At 45.6% G+C, this 21053-nt stretch overlaps 1 protein-coding gene across 2 annotated transcripts in view; it reads left to right on the top strand.

Moving 5' to 3' along the window:
• The window catches only part of Plekhm1 (pleckstrin homology and RUN domain containing M1), a 54477-nt gene that overhangs the window by 12225 nt on the left and 21199 nt on the right, over positions 1 to 21053 (top strand). For both annotated transcript variants that reach the window (XM_075990620.1, XM_075990619.1), the window contains exons 3-5: positions 2200 to 2447; positions 4371 to 4997; positions 14528 to 14909. In XM_075990620.1, coding sequence (XP_075846735.1) covers positions 2200 to 2447; positions 4371 to 4997; positions 14528 to 14909 — 1257 coding nt within the window. The remainder of the gene's footprint in view (positions 1 to 2199; positions 2448 to 4370; positions 4998 to 14527; positions 14910 to 21053) is intronic.

Raw genomic sequence — 21053 nt, 5'->3', positions numbered from 1 at the left:
TCTACAAGTTTAACTGTTATAAATGACTACTAACCTATGTTTCTTGATTATGATTACCCTAAATAGTTTATAATAATAGCTTTCAAAAACTAGAATTTTACCTTACATTTGTAAATGAATTGCATAGGTACAATACCTTAAACAAGAGTAGAAACATATATACATGTTGTAACAAAAAATAACCTTAAGTTTGTATTACTATACAAAAATCCTTTAAACAAGAATAGAAACATATATACAATGTAATAAAATTTACTTTGAATTTGTATCAGTATGCAATACTGATAGAGTTCACGGCAATGCAAAATATGAGATTAATTGTTGTGTTTTTATTCTATATTCCTATATTCCCCTAGATATAACAGACATCCATGACCCACCAAATAAGCAAAAGCCTCCAACAACCCAACTGGTGGGAATGTGGATGTTGTTTTCTCTAGACTGCTTCCTGCTAACTGTGGATGAAGGCATTTTTAGGGTCCCTGAGAAAATTTGAGATGGTGACCAAGTCCTGGGAAGACCAGCCTTACCTTTGTTGATAGATATCACCTGTCAAGTTCCAAGCAGTCTCCCTCGATCAAACCAGATCCATATCAACCTGCAATGAATCCACAGCCTTTTGTTTCCTGTGAGAACACAAGCAAAACTACTTCCCCAAAGCCTTTCTGATTTCCATTTGACATCAAGATACATTTTTTGACTTTTTAAAGTTAATGCGTTCCTAAAGTATATGGGCTGGTGTATTTCCACAACAACTCAAAACAAAACAAAACAAAAAACCAGAAGTTTGTAGTTTAAATGGGAGAATTTAATGTGAATTATAACTTGTTAATTAATTTTTTTTATTCAGCTTTCCAAAGAACACTTACTCTTTAGACCAAGTCAAAATAAAAGTGAACTATTTATCTATAACGTAATACTTGCTACAAACCAGTTTTTCTGCAATTGTGTCTAGTTCTTTGTCAAACACTAATATGACTTTAATAGACTCATAATTATGATTATATACATTTTATGCTAAATTTCCACAATCCTTGATGTGCATTTTGTAATGCATGCCTTCTATACATGTACCAGGCACAGTGGCAATTGTTGGGGACACAAGGAGAAATGAAAACCCAATGTCTGCCCTCAAGCGATGGCTCCACTGGGCTTGATAGTTCAGATAGTCTCTGAATGTGAGTCTAGCCTGGTTTACAAAGTGAGTTCCAAGACAGCCAGATCTACAGAAATCCTTTATCGAAAAAACCATAATAATAGTAATAATAATAATAACTCTGAATTTGGAGTTAGCCTGGTCTACAGAATGAGTTCCAGGAGAGCCAGGTCTATGGAAACCCTTTCTGAAAAAAAAATATAAATAAATAAATAAATGAAAGAAGAAGCAGTGTCCCAGTGTTATAGGTCACGTAATATCATTTCCATTTAACTTAGGGAACTGAGGCTCAGAGAGGTTAAGCGAGGTGTCTGCAAACAGAGCTAGTACTGTCGTAAGCCTTTGCCTGTAGGCCTGGGCTCTTAGCTGATATAATTAGGCTCCTATGATCTTTCCCCCCACTGTGTTGGGGATCTAACCCTGGGCTTGTGTCTGCTAAGCATACTCTTTAGCACTGAGCCCCACCCCTAGTCCTTTCTTGGTTTCTGCTCTAAAAAAATATTCTCTGCCTCCTTAGCTTGTCTCTGCAGAATGCCCCCGAGCTAACATAGCTATGACTACATGGATCTGGTATTTCAATACAAGGCTAAAGGTCCATTAAAAAGAAAAGAAAAAAAGATTTGGACAAAAGAGATGCTTCAGTGATTAAAAGCTCTTGTTTTTGCAGAGGTCCTGGGTTTGATTCCTAGTATCTACATGATGGATAGTTTACAACCATCTGTAACTCCAGTTTCAGGGGATTTGATACCCTCTTCTAACCTCAGACACCAAGCACACATGTGGTACACATATATTATACATATAAGCCAAACACTCATACATAAAATAAAATTAATAATTCTAATTTTAAAAAAATGTACAAAATCATTTCTCTGTTTTCTGGATCTTGACTTGCCGCAGTAGCTAGTTTTGCAGCAGTCTCGGGTTCTGTACATAGGTGTGTTTGTGGTCACACGCATGGAAAAACAGGCCATGGGCTACATTCCAGGGACTTTGTGTAGGATTTACCCCTAAAGTCTGCCATTGTCTTCGACACCTCTTAGGTCATCAAGAAGAAGCTGGTGGGATCCGTGAAAGCCCTGCAGAAGCAGTATGTGTCTCTGGACACAGTGGTCACCAGTGAAGACGGAGATGCCAACACCATGTGCAGTGCACTGGAGGCCGTGTTTATCCACGGTCTGCATGCCAAGCACATCCGTGCCGAGGCCGGGGGGAAGAGAAAGAAGCACACTCAGCAGAAGCCTCTGCCTCAGCCTGTTTTCTGGCCCCTCCTGAAGGCCGTCACCCACAAGTGAGAAACCCTGGAGAGGGTTGGCGTCAGTGAGCTTCAGAGTGCAGGGCACGCAACTCTCTTGAGGGAGGCAAAGTCAGAAACCACAGCGTTGCAGTGTAGGCACAGTGAGGTAGGGCTAGAGATGGACGGCCTTATAGGAAGGCTTATCTCCAGATCTGAGACGCTCTTCTCTCATCTAGAGCCTGTGGCTGCTTCTCACCAGTACTGTCGACCTCTGACTACACTGGGCTGAGTCATGTGCTTGCTACCGAGTTGTGTGGCCTGAAAAGACTAAAATATTCTCTGGTCCTTTTAACGGGGAGAGTTTGCTGACCTTGCCTTTGAATGTTTGAGTTTCTTTCTGCTAAACTTAGTTTTTAAAATTTTATGTATATGAGTATTTCCCTACAAATGTCTACTCCGTGTATGTGCCTGGTGCAGGGCACACAGCCAAAGAAGGGTGCAAGATCCTCTGGAACTGAAGCTGGAGATAACCGAGCCACTATATGGGTGCTAGGAATCAAACCTGGTTCTAAACTTTATACTCATAATAAGTTGTGTCTGGCATTTAGCCAAGAAGCCAGATAGTGACTGAGTATTCACTCCAAGGCCCTGTCTTTGACCTTGCTCTTGACTGCTTAGGCTCTAAGTTGGTAGGTAGCTGGCACTGCCTCCACGGCATATGAAATGCCACCTCAGCCTGAAGATGCCATGTCATTCTCTGGTTTGCATTTTCCTACCTGCTGCCACTGCCCTGCCTTGGGTTTTTAGCTCTCTTCTGAGTAACAATGGTTTTTTTTTTTCTTTTTTAAATCTATGTGTATAAGTGTGTGTCTGTGTATATATGCCACATGCATGTGGGTGCCCAGGAAATCCAGGAGAGGTGATCGGATTCCTGGAGCTGGAGTTATAAGTGCTTGTGAGCCAGGCAGTATATACTGGGAACTGAACTCGGGTCCTCTGGAAGTGCAGCGAGTGCCATCTGTCCAGCCCCGGACAACGCTTTTACAGCTGTCTCTCTGTATCTCGTCAGTGTCTCATTGGTTCAGTGAGCCAGTCTACATGTACTGAGCTGCAGTTAGTTGGAGCTTAGCCACTGAGTCCAGAGGATGGTGGGTGCACTCCTGCACAGGACACTGCGGTAGCACGAGGGTTTATCTCAGACTGCAGCTTTGGGAACTGAGCTTCGTGCCCCTAGAGTCCACTCTAATGTGTACTGCTGTGGTCAGCTCACTTCCCTGTGCAGAACCACTTAGCTCCCAAGCAGTTCACTAGGTCAAAGCCTTGAATGTGTGTCCGGCTAAGTTCTCCCAGGTGCTTTAGCTTAACAGCCAAGTAAGGGATCTTTTTCCCCATATAGCCTGATCAGGTGACAGTCAAGGCCCCCTCTATTGCCTGGCTTTGTGACCTGCCAGCATCCTCCACCTGTTGTCATGGGAACTTTCCCAGTCCCCTGATAGGTCTGCTGCTTTTCTGCCCGTTATGTCTTCTCTAATAGTCCATTGTGATGAAAGTTTGTCCATCTTTCTTTCTGGAAAGTCTTCAGGGCCTAACCCAGACAGTGCCCTTTTCTAAGCAGAAGCGAGGGCCCAGCCTCCCACTCCACCAACAAAGGGACTGAACTCCATGTATTTCTTGTGGCAGCAGTAGCCTGGGGCTGAGAGCATAGCTCAGAAGTAGAATGCACGCTTAGCACACGCAAGGCCCTGGATTTATTCCCCAGGCTTTAGGGGTTGGGAGCTTAGCAAATATGTCCTGGCTTAGTAGAGGACATCTGGTAGCTGTAACTCAACAGCTCAGCTTTTCTGAATTCCCTGAGTTGTTACCCCAGAATTTGTTCTGTTTAAGTGTGTTTATGTTTGCAGTACTCACCACTGGTTCTTGCTAAGCAGTGACTTAAAACCGTGTCTCTGAGAATCGATCTGCTCTGTCCCTCTCCAGACACATCATCTCAGAGTTGGAACACCTGGTCTTCATCAACACAGATGTAGGCCGCTGTCGGGCCTGGCTGCGGCTGGCCCTCAATGATGGTCTGATGGAGTGCTATCTGAAATTGCTCCTGCAGGAGCCCGCACAGTTGTGCGAGTACTATCAGCCCACAGCCCTGCTGCGGGATGCCGAAGAGGGCGAGTTCCTCCTGAGCTTCCTGCAGGGACTGACGTCCTTGTCCTTTGAACTCTCCTACAAGTCGGCCATCTTAAATGAGTGGACACTCACCCCACTGTCTCTTTCTGGGCTCTGTCCCCTCTCTGAACTCGAATCTCTCACTACCTCTGGGGCAGAATTACAGCGGAAGGAGTCTCTGGATTCCATTTCCCATTCCTCGGGCTCTGAGGACATCGAAGTCCAACACTCTGGCCACAAGATCCGCAGGAACAGGAAGCTCACTGCCTCTTCCCTCAGCCTGGACACGGCCAGTTCATCCCAGCTGTCCTGCAGCCTAAACTCCGACAGCTGCCTGCTCCAAGAGAACGGCTCCAAGAGCCCCGACCATTCTGAGGAGCCCATGTCCTACGACTCAGATCTGGGCCCGGCAAATGCTGATGACTCTGACAGGTCTCTGCAAGAGTGAGTAACCCTACAGCCATTGCTCTGCTGCTGTGCATGGGCTTGTCGCAGGTGCTGTGGGGTGTAAGGATGTCAGGAGACAGGCCTCTGTGTAACTGAGGAGTAGCTCAGTGGGGAGATCAGATGTCTCCCCTCTGTAGTCCAGGCTCCTGTCCCAGGTTCTCCTGAGTGCTGGCATTAGAGGTGTGAGCCACCACTCCTAGCTAGAGAGTAGATTTAGAACTCAGAGTTGGACTTCAACCTTTCTGAGGTGCATATAAAATATGTCTTTTTCATCTAGAGAGAATAACAGTTCCCTCTAAATGCTGATAGTTCAGAGTGATACCCAACTTCCGGCAAATACAGTGGAGTGGAGTGTGTAGGCTGTGCCCTTCAGAACACCTGGCAGACAGAATCTGAGACAAATGGGGACGAGTGAGTGTGAAGAGCGTGTAGAAGACTCTCTTAACTCACTCCGCTAAAGTGCTAGAGACACACTCTCTGCCGCTGAGCTGCACCCATCCCCAGTGCTAGCTGCACTGCCAGCCCCAGCAGGCCCTCTTCAACCCTCTACACTCCGCGCAGGACAGGGAGTCAAACCAGGCCTTACATGAACTAGGCAAGCTCTCTACCCCTGAACTACACTCCTAAACCCCAAAGCTTTTTGGGTTTCATTTAATTTTGTTTATTTTTGTGAGTCAGAGTCTCATACTGTAGCCCAGGCTGGCCTTAAACTCTGCTTCTACCTCCTGAGTGCATATGCTTCCAAGTTCCTAAATTTATCTGTAACAGAAACATTGTTTTTACTTTATTATTTTTTAAGTTTTCTTCCTGTTTCTTCCATGGCCTACAAAAGGTAGTGTGTGTGTGTGTGTGTGTTGCTGGTGTGTCAGAGTCTCTTCCTTCTCCTCTTATGTCTGTTGTTCCACTCAGTAGGCATTGAGTTCTGTCAGCTCCCAGAAGCTGGTTTGCAGTTTCCGCAGATACTGTCTGCTAACACTCCGCCAGGAGTGTCCCATGATCCCTCAGCCCCACCAATGGAAAGTACTGAAAAGGTTACGGGCATTAGTAACTTTCTGTTGAGTTCAAGTCTGTGTTCCATCAACTCCTGTCTAGGACCTTTTCATTGCTACTGTACATCCTACAGCCTTGGTTCAGACCCTTGCAAGTTGCCACCTGGCATAGGATCGACTCAGACCCAGTGATATGTGGGTAGGGCTCACAAAGACCTGGTGTCCAGACCTGCTCCACAATTTGCACGTCAAGTAATGTAAGTCAAATCATTGATTCTTTTGGGCCATTTCTCCATCTTTAAAACAGAGATTTCTCATAGAGTGGTCTGAGCCAAATCATTGCCTGTGTAGTAAACATATGCAAGGAGGTACAGTTAAAAAAAAAAAACCTGCCGACACGATCTCTCCCTGGTGTGGGGAAGGGGAAGGTTTCTATTGTAAATAATAGACAATACCAAGAGGCATCTGAAAGAAATCAGAGCAGAGAGAGAAAGCAATCGACTGAACATGGCAGCAGACTGGACACGGCCAGGGCTATCTATCTGTGAGAGAAGGGAGAACAGCCAGAGACAGAAAGCAGAGAGAGGGGAGTGAGAATAGGAGAATAGCAGCTGGGGGGGAGGGGGCTTGCCCTTAGAGCAGACAAATGGGCATCTGGGAGGAGGAAAACCTGGGCGGGTGAGAAGATCTGGGATGCTAGTGTGGACTTCGGAATGGAATGTATCGTATGTACTTGTGATGCTGAGGGAGCCTGGAGGCCAGTATGTGCTTTGCTATGCAGCTACAGGTTTATGTCAATGGATCTGTATGTCCCTTCTGCCAGAGGTAAGGGAAATGACTCCTTATGGTAGATGGGAACTGGGTTTACAAGTTGCTGAGGAATGCTGGCTTTTTTTTTTTTTTGAGACAGGATTTCTCTGTGTAGCTTTGGAGCCTGTCCTGGAACTCTGTAGACCGGGCTCATCTCAAACTCACAGAAATCTACCTATCTCTGCCTCCCAAGTGCTGGGATTAAAAAGTGTGCTGGCTTTTTTCTAACCACCAGAAATCCTCCCATAGTCTAGGTTGAGCTCATTTCTGGACCACCTTTTAGAGTTTGTGGGATTAGAGTTTTCTTTAGACCTGACAGTCAGTTGCTCATGTGAAAATGGTAGACTCCAGAGGTAGAGTCCATGAGATAGCAATTTCAGATGTCAGATGAGGAGTTTAGATTGAGCACATTGGGGAGAAACCCCAAGGAGCCACCTCTGCCTTGATAAATGCTGGGGTGGGGGTGATCTAACGTTACTTAGGCTAGCTTACCTCGCTCAGGCCTTCTCTTTGTCATGCGCCTTACCTTTATCTCTCATGAGTCTCAAGACTGGAAAGTTCCAGCATAAGATCTTTGAGTCAGTGGCTATCCACCCTGTCTGGGAATCATTGACGTGGTTCTTATGGGGAAACTCTGAAAGAACTGAGGGTCAGGATGTATAGATAAGCACCAGACAGTGATGTGAGTAACTGGAGCCTTGACCACACAGAGGCAATGCAGGGTCAGTGCTGTCATTCTCAGAGCCAGGCCTCAGAGTTACCCCCTGGGGGAGGGGAGTATGCTACACCCTCATGTAGAGGTCAGAGGGCAACTTTCTGGAGTTAATTCTTTCCTTCCACCAAGTGAGTTCAGCAGACCAAAATCAGGTCCTCAGGCTTCACAGTAGGTGTTTCTGCTTGCTGAGCTGTCTCCCTGGCCCAGCATTTTTTTAAAAAAACATGAGGTCTTACCATATATCCTAGGCTGGTCCTGAACTCTTGATCTGCCAGAGCTGGGCTCACAGAAAAGCACCACCACACTTGGCGTGATGTTAGCTTGCAAGCTGCAGGGATTAGCATTTCTACATCCTCAGCAGCGCTTCGGTTGAGTTTGTTCCTTATGATACTTGAATATTTAAGTTAATTAGGCATAAATATCCTGTCCTTAATGTTTCAGCTCTTAAAACATCTACAGGTTGAACAAAGTACAAAACATGACTTCAAAATAAACCTTTCTCGTTTTCTCTAAGGGTTCTGTTTGCAGAGAGTAAATTGTGGCTTGCCCTGTGGGCAGAGGGCTGAATGTTCTTTGGGTCTGGACTATGGTTATAGAGGGTTGTGGACTCAGGCGCTGGACTGCTTGGGCTGTCCACTTACCAGCCTTCCGTTTCCTTGGTGTTGACCATCCCCCTGACCAGTGCTGTCTTTCCACTGCAAACTTTGTCAACGTTTGTCAGATGTCATTTTCCAAGGGAAGTGACTCAGCGTTGGAGTTCACACTGCGCTCTCTTCAGTGGCCCTTACTTTAGAGTTAAACAGAGCCACAGAGGGTCTGCGTGGTCAGAGAGTCCAAACCCTGCCTGGCTCGGCAGAACTCTCCAAGGTGTACACACCTCTGTGAGCACAGCTGTACGGATGCAGACAGGAGGCTGGGGAGAAGTCTGCCTGAAAAAGTACTCATCTTACCTGAACTGAGTCCCCAGAACCCATGTTGAACAATCTGGGAGTGGTGGTGCCCATTTGTAACCCCAGTTTTCTGAAGGCAGAGCCAGGTGGATCCCTGGAGCTCGCTGCCAGCCAGCAAACTTACTAGGCTGGCTGCAGGCCATGAGAGATGATGCGTGAGGAATGATAACTGAGGTTCCTCAAGCCTACACACGCGCTTGTACCTGCACATACATCTCTCTGTCTCTCCCACAAACCAGAAACGGGAGGAAGAGAAGAACCCAGCATTTTCCACTCCCTAGAAGTAACACTCTTAGATTTTCCTTGAATTTTTTTCATTTATTTATTTATTTTATATTTCGAGACAGGGTTTCTTTGTAGCTTTGGAGCCTGTCCTGGAGCTAGCTCTTGTAGACTAGGCTGACCTCGAACTCACAGAGATCCACCACCTGGCGTGCTGGGATTAAAGGCGTGCGCTGCTGCCACCCGGCAGTTTTTTTTCTTTTGAGCAGGAGAGCCAGTACTGGGAGCTGAACCTAGAGTTCATTTATGCTGGTCAAACTCTACCACTGAGGTATATCCCTAACTTTCCTGAGTCTCATTGTGTAGCTCTTGCTCTCCTGCAATTCACTTATATGGACAAGGCAAGCCGCAAACTCACAGAGATCTGCCTGCCTCTGCCTCCCAAGTGCTGGGATTAAAATGTGCACCATTATGCTCAACCATTTTTGAAACAAGGTCTCCCTAGGCTATCCATGAACTCACTGTGAAGTTCAGGCTGGTCTTGAATTTAGGATCCTCCTGCCTGGGCAGCGTCAGAAGAATTACAGGTACGAGCCACTGTCCTGCACTTCTCGATTTTGTTTGTTTGTTTGTTTGTGAGATAGCATCTCACTTTGTGGTCTTGGTAGTACTTGGAACTCATTAGGTAGACCAGGCTAGCCTTGAGCTCAGAGCTCAAGTGTTGGGAACAAAGGCCTTGAGCCACCACGCCTGGCTTGATAAGTTGTCCCCTCACTTAAGCCCCCCATAGTATTAGAAAATAATTTCATTTTGGCATTTTCATACAAGCCTATGTTCTTGATCACACCCTCTTCTATTATGCCCTCTTACTTTTCCTTTTTCCCTGGTTTTCTTCCTTTTCCCATACAGCATCCCTGTGATTTTTCCCTCTCTGATTTCATTGTCTTTTTTAAAACCTAGATCCTATATGTGGGTGAAAATATACAGTGCACGTCTTTCTGAGTCTTAGTTCTCATACCATGATTGCCCCAGTCCCATCCATTCTCCTGTACCTGGTGCGGTTTTCCTCTAGTTTGCAGCTGTGTGCCTACCACGTTTTTCTTACCCAGCCATCTGCGGGTGAGTAGCTGGGCTGCCTCTGACTGAGCCGTTGTCAGCAGTACTGCACAAGAACTGGAGACCTAGTGTGGCTGGTGGGATGTAATTGTGCTCTTTTTGTTTTTTTGAGGAACCCCCCCCATGCTGATTTTCACAGTTCTAGACTAATACTGTATAATATAAAGGTTCCTTTCCCCCTCACATCTGCTTCTTATTTATTTTTTTTACATTTTTTTATATTTATGTTTTGTCTAAATGTATGTTTGTATACCACATGTGTGCAGTACCTGTGGAGGCCAGAAGAGGGCACCAGATCCCCTGGGTCTAGAGTAATAGGCATTTGTGAGCCACAATGTAGGTGATAGGAATCCAACCCTGGACTCTTAACTGCTGAGCTGTCTTTCTTATGAAGATAAGATAATCATGTTCACACTTCATAAAATTCACCGTTTTTTTTCCTTTCATATTTTTAAGATAGGATCTTGTTATGTAGCCTGATATGGAACTCACTGTGTAGACCTCAAACTCATCACAATCCTCCTGCCTCTGCTTTAGTGCTGTAATTACAGACATGAGCCAAAATGCTCAGTTGCAAGATCATTGCTGTGCAACTCAAGGCCCTTTTTATGTCAAGGAAGGAAAGGGCAGTGCGTTCCCATTTGCTCTGTTCTCGCCTGTTCTGGACATTTGTGCGAACAGAACCTTGTACTGTGTAGCCTTTTGTAGCCGGTTCCTTGTACTTAGTTTAACATCTTCAGGATTCATCCACACCATGGCATGCATCATGTCTGAATACTTTCCCATTTGGTGTGTGTGCCCCGGTTGGTCGTGCTTCTGTTAACCGACTGCTCTCCAGCTTTGGCTCTGAAGGTAATAGTGCTGAGCAGATAGTGGTGAGCTGTCGTGTCCAGACTTCGGCTGGACATGTTTTGATTCTCTTAGAGAAGAGTTGCTGGGCCACATGGAACTCTGAGGAGCTACCAAACTGTTCCTATAGCAATGGTACCATTTTATGTTCTTACTATTAACATACAACAGCTAATTCCTTAGCTGGAAATGAGAGCAGTAGAGGCAGGAGACTTAGAAGTTCAAGGCCAACCTTGGCTAAATAGCAAGTTTGAGATTCTGTCTACAAAAAAATAAATTTAAAAAAGTTAATTTCCCCAAATTTTTACCAGCATTGTTGTTTTTCATTGTGGCCATCCTAGTGAGTATAAAGTAGTACATCCTCACGGCTGTTTGCATTTCCCTGGTGGCCAGTGGTGTCGAGCGCCCTACCATACACTTACTGAAGATGTCTTCACAGGAGTATTTTCAGTCTCTTTGTCCATTTTAGCTTCAGTTATTTGTCATTTTACTGCTGGTTGTAGGAATTTTTGCTCTGAGAGGCCACTTGTTTGTTTCCCAGCTGCCCAGCAGCTCAGATCCAGAATAATCACACAGAAACCATATTATTTAAATCATTGCTTGGCCCATTAGCTCTAGCTTCTTATTGGCTAATTCTTACATCTTAATTTAACACATTTTTAGTAATCTGTGTATCACCATGTAGCCGTGGCTTACTGGGTAAAGTTCCCAGTGTCTGTCTCTGGCGGGGGTTCATGGCTCCACCTCCTTTCTCCCAGCATTCAGCTTAGTTTTCCCCGCCTAGCTCTTTCTGCTTGCTATAGATCGAAACAGTTTCTTTATTCAACAATGGTATTCAAAGCATACAGAGGGGACTCTCATATCACCTCTCCTTTTCTGTTTAAATAAAAAGGAAGGCTTTAACTTTAACATAGTAAAATTACATACAACAAAACAGGTGTCAAGCAAGAATTACAGTTATAATATTTATATCTACTTTATCTTATCATATCTAAGGAAAACGATAACTATAAATTCTTCAACTCATCAAAGACTCCAGAAGGATATAATATTACCTAAGTTAATAGGAACTGCATTATAAGCAACTTCCAAAACTCTAAAAATGACAGAGACATCTTGCTGCCTGGGCAGTCACTCAAAGTTCTTCTGTACCATTGGGGTATCCATATCCAGCCTACAGGCCCATAGTATCCAGGAGACTTTTCCATGAAGCAGGAAATTTCAAAGACAGTTTTATCTATATTGGCAGTTTGTCAATCACTTTCTTCTGTGTCCTGTGGAATGTCTGGCAGACTCTTATGAAGCAGGAACCCTGAAGGATGGTCTCACCTTTAGGCAAGTTCAGCAGTCATTTCTCTGTGGGTCCTGCATGTCTAGTTCATATAGTATAACTTCAAGCAGTCCAGGCAAGAACAATTTCTTGCCCAAATGGCTAGCCAACTCTGTAAGGAGCCTCTTCGATGCCCATCATCCTCTTGAAGTAATTGGTGCTGCCAGGAGCAGATGCATCTCACTGTCATGAAAAGTCCTAAATTCTTGAAACACTTTAAATGTCATGTTCTGTAGTCTTTGAAAGATTTGAAGTATCCCTATCCATCTGAAATACATCTCTGTACAACTAGAAAATCAACTAACATGACTACAAGCTTGACTATTATAGATGACTATCTACCTATATTTCTTAATTATACATTACATTTTTTTTTTGTTTTTTCGAGACAGGATTTCTCTGTGGTTTTGGAGCCTGTCCTGGAACTAGCTCTTGTAGACCAGGCTGGTCTCGAACTCACAGAGATCCACCTGCCTCTGCCTCCCAAGTGCTGGGATTAAAGGTGTGCGCCACCACCGCCCGGCTATACATTACATTTTTAAATGAGCTGCACAATCACAATACCTTGATCAAGAGCAGAAATATATATACACACAGTATAACAAAATTGACCTTAAATTTGTATCAGTAAACCAAAATCCATACCAATGCAAATCTTCATAGATATCCCCCTTTAAATGTCAACAAACTTTTATAGACAATATCAACAAATTTTGATATATTCTGAGTATTGGATGGTACAAGTCTTTCCCCTTATATTGTCATTTCTGTCTTTCTTCCCCTCAGGATGGCAATCAAATCCAGGACTTTACATATAATAGCAAGTGTTCTACCACTCTGAGCTGTGCATCCCAGCCCTCCATCTCTCTTCTCTTTTATTGTGTGTGTGTTACTGTTGTTGTTGTGGTGGTGGTGGTGGTGGTGGTGTTTTTAGACAGGGTTTCACTTTGTAGATTGGAACTTATTGTGTTTAAGACAGGGTTTCTCTGTGTAGCCCTGGCTATCCTGGAACTCACTCTGTAGACCAGCTGGCCTCAAACTCAGAGCTCCATCTGCCTCTGCCTCCCAAGTGCTGGAATCAAAGGCATGCGCCACCACTGCCCGGCCACTTTTTTGATAGTATTTTATGAATCATGAAAGTTTGATTTTTGCAAGGCATGGCAGTGCCTGCTTACAATCCTGTCACTCGGGGAGCTGAAGCAGAAGAATCCGCCTGAGTTACCTGGAAAGACCCTGTCTCACACAGAAGGTTTTTAATTTTGATGAAACCCAGTTTATTATTTTGACCAATTGCTTCTGGTTTAGATGTCACATCTGAGAATTACCTAACTCAAAGACACACTTATATCTATATTTTCTTGTAAGAGTTTCATAGCTTCAGCTCTTACATTGAGGTCTTTAGTGCATTTGAGGTAAGTTTGTAAGTGGTGGGGCTAGGTTTCCAACTTTATTCTTTTCCATGATTGGCTCCTTTTCACAGCACCATTTGTTGCAAAGACTGTTTGTTCTCTTAGCCCCCTGGAATGTGCTGGCATCCGTGTGGAAATGTGGTTGTAATGGCTTGGTTTGGTGACACCTGCTGACTCTGTTGTCTTGGAATGTCAGTGGGATTGGCATGGGGTAGGCGAGCAGAGCTCTGGTGAACAGGCAAGTGCTTTGCCTCCCAGGATCATTTCCGCCGACCCAAACTGAGGGGCACTTACTCCATCTAAGCTGGCGTGAGCTCAGGCCATCTTTGCACACCAGGCAGCCTTGTTGCCCTCTGAACCAGCATTTATCCTTAGTGTGCTTGTTCTGTAAGTGAAAGAGGAAATAACCGATAGTTTATCTTAAAAACGTAACTTGGATTCCCAGAAGCCTAGGAGAGGGAGGAGCAGTCACTAGCCAGGGCACATTGCCAGAAGTATACACATGTGAGTGCAAAAGCAGTAATGTTGGCTCTCTGTGGTCCCTCGGAGGGGACAAGGGGCAGTAACCTCACAAGGAGACATCAGAAAGTTACACCCTTGGGTTTGTGCTCACCCTTCCATACCATGTGGGCAAGCTCCGGCAGAGGTTTTGGGGACATGGAGCTTCTCTATATCTAGGAAGCCTTTGAGGATCTTTGTGCCTCACTATAGCCCTCGTGCCCCATGACTGTCCGCTCTCTCAGAGAGCAGACTCTCAGTGCCTCAGCTCTTAGCTATCGAGGAGCCCCATGCTAAGGCTCTACCACAGATGGCACTAGGGGAGCCATTGTCCACACACCCACATTTGGCCAACCAGATTGACCCACACTGTTCAGTTTCTCAGCTCCCAGCTCCCACTCAATCTAATCCTCATTTCTGCCGCGTGAATGTGCTCACCGGCCCCCCACTGTGTCCCAAGTCCTGGTGTCAGTGAGGAGCGCCAGAGGAGGCCTGTGTGGGAGCTGAGGAATGGAGTGGGTAGTTAGAGTGTTGTTTGGTTTGGTTTTAAATTTCTATTCTTACCACTGCTCCAGTAGCCGTGGACATCCTAGCCACCAACTTGTCACACAGGTTTGTTGTTTGTTTAAAAACTTCTAGGGTATTGTCAGAATTCAGCAAAGCCCAGGTAAACTCCGTGCCAAGCAGCGGACCAAGCCAAGAGACAGAGACCGACACCACGCTCCAGACCCCACTGTCCCTCCACAGCCTAGCTACACAGCTGCGCTTTGAGGGGCCTGCAGAGCTTCCTGCCCACGTTCCCTCTGGAACCCCAAGTGGTGGCCACAAGCATCAGCTGCTTCCCCAAGAGACCCCAGACGTGCAGCAGCTGGGCACTGCCCAAGCTGCCCCTGCAGAGAGCTCTTCAGACCATCAGCCTCCTAGTCCTGTGGACCGAACAGCTGGCCAAGGGAGTGGTCAGCTGGCCCTGGAATGTGATGGATTTGGGCCGAAGCTTGTGGTTTCCTCTCCTGCCAGTCCGGTGAGTGTCAAGGCTGTTCAGGGGGGTCTCGGGAATGACTCAAAGCTGAAGTTTCCCCATCCGGTGGCCAGAATGGTTCTGCCATCTCATTAGCTTCCCTGTCCTGACTGGGGCAGTCTTATCAGCATGGTGATGATGAGCTAATGTGTCTTGGTGTGTCAGTAGTAGAGAGGAACCAGGCATTGCACCGATGGATTCCCATAAACATCTCTTCTTGTCGTCACACCCAGTCCGTGAGGAAAGTGATTCCCATCTCATACCACACTCTGCTTGGATTTTGTTGTTTGGGTTTTTATTGTTTTTTTGGCAGGCACCATACACTGTTGGACCTCCGTTGTCAAGCTACCACCATTCACTCTGGGAGTGACTCCAAGTTTACACTCTTGGAGAAGCCATTTCACCTGCCTAAGCTTTGGTTTTCTTTTTACTACTTAAAATAATTTTTATAAGTACCCTCTAAAAATACTCATTTTTCACATGGCCCAGGTCATGAACTTTGTGGTCAAATGTGGCAGTCACTAAACCAACAGTGGCTATTGGGCACTCAGATGTGTCCCAACCAGATGGCTCTGGTCATGCATGTATCTATAATCTCAGTGCTTTGAGGTGGAAGCAGGAAGGTCTTGAATTGAAGGCTGCATAGTGAGATACTGTTTCTACAAAAAGAAAGGAAAATGTGGCCAGTCTAGATTTAGGCGTGGTGTGTAAAATAAGCACTGTCACACTGACTTACTGGGTGCAATTCACACCACATGGGAGTGTAACTCAGTGATTTTTGGTTTGCTTATGATTGTAGAGCTATCACTACTATGTAATTTTAGAACATTTAAGTCACCCATTTAAAGAAACTTTATTAACAGTTATTCCCCTCAACCTCAGACAACCACTGTTTGGTCTCCATAGATTTATCTGTTCTGGAAATTTCATATAAATGGAATAACGTTTTTGTGATTGACTTCAGCTGTTTGTGTATATGTGCACACGTATGTGTGGAACCCATAGGTATACTGCTGCATACATGGGTGCTGAGGATCCTAAATTAAGTCTTCATGTTTGTGTGGCAAGCATTTTACTGACTGAGCCATCTTCCCATGCCCCTAAGCATGATGGTTTAAAAATTAATTCAGTTGAATATGATGGGTCATGTCTGTTAGCCTAGCACACAGGAGGCAGAGGCAGGAAGATCATGAGGCCAAATTAGTCTGCATAAGAAGACCCTATTTCAAAAATAAACCAATAACAGTGTTTGCCCACGTTACAGCATATGTCAGTTCTTCATCCCTGTTTCTGCTGAGTAATAAATACTCCATGATATTTTCCAGTGTGTGACTAAGTCATATGATATTTATGTGTTGTTGGGCATTTAGGTTATTAATGCTTTTTGGATGCTACAAATAGTGTTATAAACATGGGTGTGCAAGATTTCTTATGGCCATGCTTTTAATTTTCTTAGGTACATAAAAATCTATTAGTAGAATTTTTGGATCATATAGTAACTCTATTTTTAACCTTTTGTGGAACTGCCAAATTGTTTTCCAAAGCAGCTGGCCTAGTCTACATTTCCAGCAGTGCGTTTCTCAGCATCGCTACCAACAGCTGTAATTATCTAGTTTCAAACGGTTCTATTATTATAGCCATCCTGGCAGATGAGAAGTGGTAGCTCGTGGTGTTTTTAATCTCTAGGTTTCTGTTGGTTAAAGAATGCCCTTAACTTTGCTTATAGAAGACCATATAAGCACCATAACGTTCTATTTTTTAATTTTTATTTTATGTGTATGGGTGTTTTGCATGCATGCATGTATGTATGTACGTGCACCCCATGTGTTCCTGGTGTTCACAGAGGCCAGAAAAGGACATTTGATTCCCTGTTACTGGAGTTACAGATGGCTGTGAATCACCATGTGGGTGCTGGGAATCAAACCAGAGTCCTGGAAGAACAGCCAGTGCTCTTAACCACTGAGCTATCTCTCCAGCCCATTTTTAAGTTGAATTCATGTGCTTTGTTTTTTTGGGTTTTGTTCTGGTTTTGTTTTCTGATTTTTGAGACAGGGTCTCATTTAGCTAATGCTGACCTCATACTGATCATGTTCTAAGCCGAAAATGACTTTGCCTTTCTGATTATCCTGCCTTCACTTCCCGTGCTTGGTCGTGAGGTAGCAGTCAACTTGTTGTTTACTTACATCTATTGACTGAGCGTGTGTGTGCATGTGAAAGTGTGTATGTGGCCACTTAAGTGTGCTGTAGCACACAAATGGAGACCAGAGGACATCTTCCGGGGGTCAGTTATCTCCTTCCACCGTGTGGTTTCCGGGGATTAATCTCAAGTCGTCGGGTTTGGCTACAGGTACCTTACCCACTGAGCCACCTCTCTGGCTTCAACGAGGCCTCAACTAGGCAATCATAAAGATGTGCCGAAGGTCTGCAGACAGGATGCTTTAAGGAGTGGCTGTCTGTGTCTCGAGAGAGCTCCCAAGTGTGACCTTGACCTCATCACAGACATTGTGCCTCCTCAGTCCCAGAGATGATGGGACTGGGTAGCTGACCTCTCAACATAATTCTTCCCTGTCCATAGAGTTGACCATCTAGCTTCCTGTCAGCACCCTAGATAAAGCAAGTTCCTTATAGGCTCCAACTTTTACAGTAACTTTCCCCTGTGCCTGGACCCTTCCCGACTGTCCCCTGTGTCTTAATGCTGTCCTAGCCTTTTTGCCCCCCAGGTCTGAAAAGCACCATCCCTGTGGCTGTCTTTGTTATCTGTTCTACCTTATTTAGAAGGCAGAATTCATCAATCCCTCTTTGGTTGTCTTTTGTTGTTGGCAGGGTTAGTCTAGTCACTATCAAGCTTTTACAGCCCTGAGAACCATTCAGCCTTTCTTTGTCAAATGTTTGTTAATAATCATTCTGCACAAAGCATTGACTGTGAGCCAAGCACCATGATAGATGCTAGGGATGCAGTGATGAAACAGGACGGACAAGAGTCCTGGCCTTTGGGGTCAGCCACCAGATTAGACAACTGATGATGTACATTGTAATTACACTACAGCTAAGTGCTGGGGAGGAAGGGAGTGGGGAGCTCCTCTGGATGACTAAGCCTGACCTCATCACTGTCCCACACACTGTGTGTTTGTGGCTTGGGATCCCCTCCTGCAGTTGTGCACACAGGCATAACGAGGACAGCCTGAGCAGAAAGTCCAGTCCTTCTGAAGATGATCCAGAGACAATTGTATCCCTTAACCATCGTCTCCTGGTACCTAATAGCGCAAGGCGGCATCCCTCTGGCTTGACTTCGTGATGGCTGATGCTGCTCTGATGTAGTTCCCAGGCCAGTGGTGATCTCCTTACAGTTTGAAGGAACAGAGCTGGCCGGATATGAGGCCCTAAGCAGGCAGACATGGGAGGATGGCAGAACGAGGTAAGAGAAAAGGGAAACAGATGGTGATCATGTGATTGCCATGATCCATTGTTGCTCAGGTATTCTTTCTCTGCCCCGCCCCATGAAGCAGATACACCCTCAGTGCTCCCTCAGTGGGACCCGCCCCACTGTTTCCCGTTGTTGTTTGAGAGGAACAGATCCTTTCTCTAGAGAATCATCTCCCGGTGGCTGCTTTGAGGTCAGGGGACTCTGAACATTTCTTAGTAGTCTCCCTCTCCACACACACACACACACACACACACACACACACACACACGAACCTATGAATCCACAGTTGTCTCCATCCCTCCTGATCCTTCCACCCACCTCTGTTGTTTTACAGTGAGGGCAGTTAGGTAGTCAGGAGTTCGTCCTTTAGACCAGAAGATGGCTCAGTGAGTCAAAATACCTGCCGCACAAGTCTAGCGACCCGAGTTCCATCACTGGAACCCAAATAAAGATGGATAGAGAGAACTGACTCCGCGGAGTTGTTCACACTCTTGTGCAAATGAAAGGTCTCCTATCTTTTATGACTCAATGCCCTGCATTTTTGCTTGAAATTATCAAGAAAAATGATATTTGGGAACAGCCTTACAGGATGGAGGTGAGCAGGTTTCACTGAATAGGGTGATACGCTGCCTGGGAGATGAGAGGACGTGAGCAGGGGGCTTCCAGTGGTGAGAGGTGACCTCTGGTGGAATCCTAAGGGATAGAGCCCTCTCCTCCTGGGGCTTGCACAGGGCAGGATCACCAGGTGTGTGTGAGGTCACCAGGATGGCCATGTGGCTCCTGGGAGCTATTCCTCACACCCATTTTCCTCGGGGAATCATCTGGGTCTTGGTGACCCAGACATTCTTTGTTTAGACCAGTTTTGCATGGTCCCTAGCAGCCACCCTTCTGACACATCATCCTGTCCCTAGTGGAAGGAAGCACCTGCCATCTCTGAAAGTCACATGAAGAGGCCCTGGGAGCCCAGTTCTGAAGCTCCCCCCAGTGCCTGAATCAGAACTTGCCTCTTTGCTTCAGGAGTCTTGTCACATCTGAATGCACTGAACTGTCCTGACCAACCCTCTGACACAGCCCAACCTGAACCCGCCTCCCTGTCTACATCAGCAGGGAAGGCAGTCTTGATTTAGGGGTTGGAAATAGCAATGTCAGAGTGAGATTGGTAGCACTTAACAGAGCAGTGGGGCGAGTCCTGCCCTTGGGTGACTCATTTCCTTTGTATAGACAGTCAGTGCAACCAGCCAGCTTCCTTGCCTCTGCTCTTTCATGTTCCGGCGTAGAAAGGCAGAAAGGCTTACAGTAGTGAAAAATAGGAACTGAACAATATTCTCACAGGCTGACTGGCTCCAGATATCCCCAACTTCCCCTGTCAGTGAACAGACTCACATTGTACATGGGGGGAAGGGGAGGGGAAGGACCTCCCTGCTAGGGGCTACAAGAACCTTCTCAATGTGGGGAGCAGAATTAGAAGCAATAATTTGGGACTAAACCCCACATACCACACCTCCCTCATCCCAAATCTCCAAGACCAAAGAGCCTGAAGTGCTGGTACCCCTCTATTTCCCCTACAAGAGAATTAAGCTGCACCCCTTCCTTACATCTCACACAGAAGTTGACTCAAAATGGGTCACAGAGCTATAAGAGCTAATAAAGCTCTCAGCAGAAACGTAGGAGTAAATCTTGGTGACATTAGTTTCAGCAGTGGCTTCTGAGATAAAGCAGCAGGAGCTCAGACAGAAGGAAAACTGGCTAAATTGGGCTTGAAATTGAAACACCTCTGCGCTCCAGAAGGCACCACTAAGAAGGAAAACAGAAGCTGGGCATAGGGGCTTGTGCCTGTAGTTCTAGTACTTGAGACGCTGAGTCGGGGGGCCTCACAAAGCTAGCCTGGGCTATGTAATGACCTCGAGATCAACCTTGGCTGTAGACAGTATCTCAGAAAGAGGGGAAGGGAGAGGGATAAAAAATAAAGTAAAAGATAGCATAGAATAGAAGAAATTATTGTCTAATCAGATAGCCCAATACAGTTCTGGTGTCCAGAAATTGTCCAGAACTCTTGTCATTTTTATTGTTTTCCTAAAACAGCTGTAACAAAGTATCATAAATTAGATAACGTAAGACAGCAACTGTGTGTTCCTCAGTAGTACTAGAAGCCAGGCCCAGAGCCAGATGTCTGCGGGCTTGGTTCCCTCTGCAGATGCTGAGGAGGAACCTCTGCCCTGTCTTCCTTAGGTCTTAGTATTCTTGGTGTTCTGTGGCTTGTAGGTGCACCCCTCCACTCCCTCCCTCCATGATCCCATGCTTCTCCCTCCTCTGTGTCATCTCCTTTCCTCTTTGGTTTTGAGCCAGGGTCTAGCCTGGAACTCACTGCAGATCAGGCTGCCCTGAACTCGTAGAGATCTGCTTATCTTTGCTCCAGAGTCCTGGGAATGGTGTGTGCCACTATGTCTCCTCTTATGAAAACATCCGTCGTGTTGGATGAAGTACATGTGCATCTGAACTAATTATGTTTGCAAGGACCCTGTCTAGAGACATCACATTCTGAGGGTTAAGATTTCAGCAGGTCTTCTGGGGCTGAGGCAGAGGTCAACCCTAACAACAAAGCCATAAACCCAATTCAAAATAAAAATCCAAAGAAAAGATAGAGATCACCAATATGGAAAGATGTTCTCTTGCCATTAGCATTAAGGAAATGCAAATCAGAACTGCAGTGAGAACTCTTCACA

This window comes from Microtus pennsylvanicus, chromosome 11, assembly GCF_037038515.1.
Source record: "Microtus pennsylvanicus isolate mMicPen1 chromosome 11, mMicPen1.hap1, whole genome shotgun sequence".
NCBI lineage: Eukaryota > Metazoa > Chordata > Mammalia > Rodentia > Cricetidae > Microtus > Microtus pennsylvanicus.
Note: the sequence above shows the minus strand (reverse complement) of the source record. Positions and strands in the feature narration are given on the sequence as shown.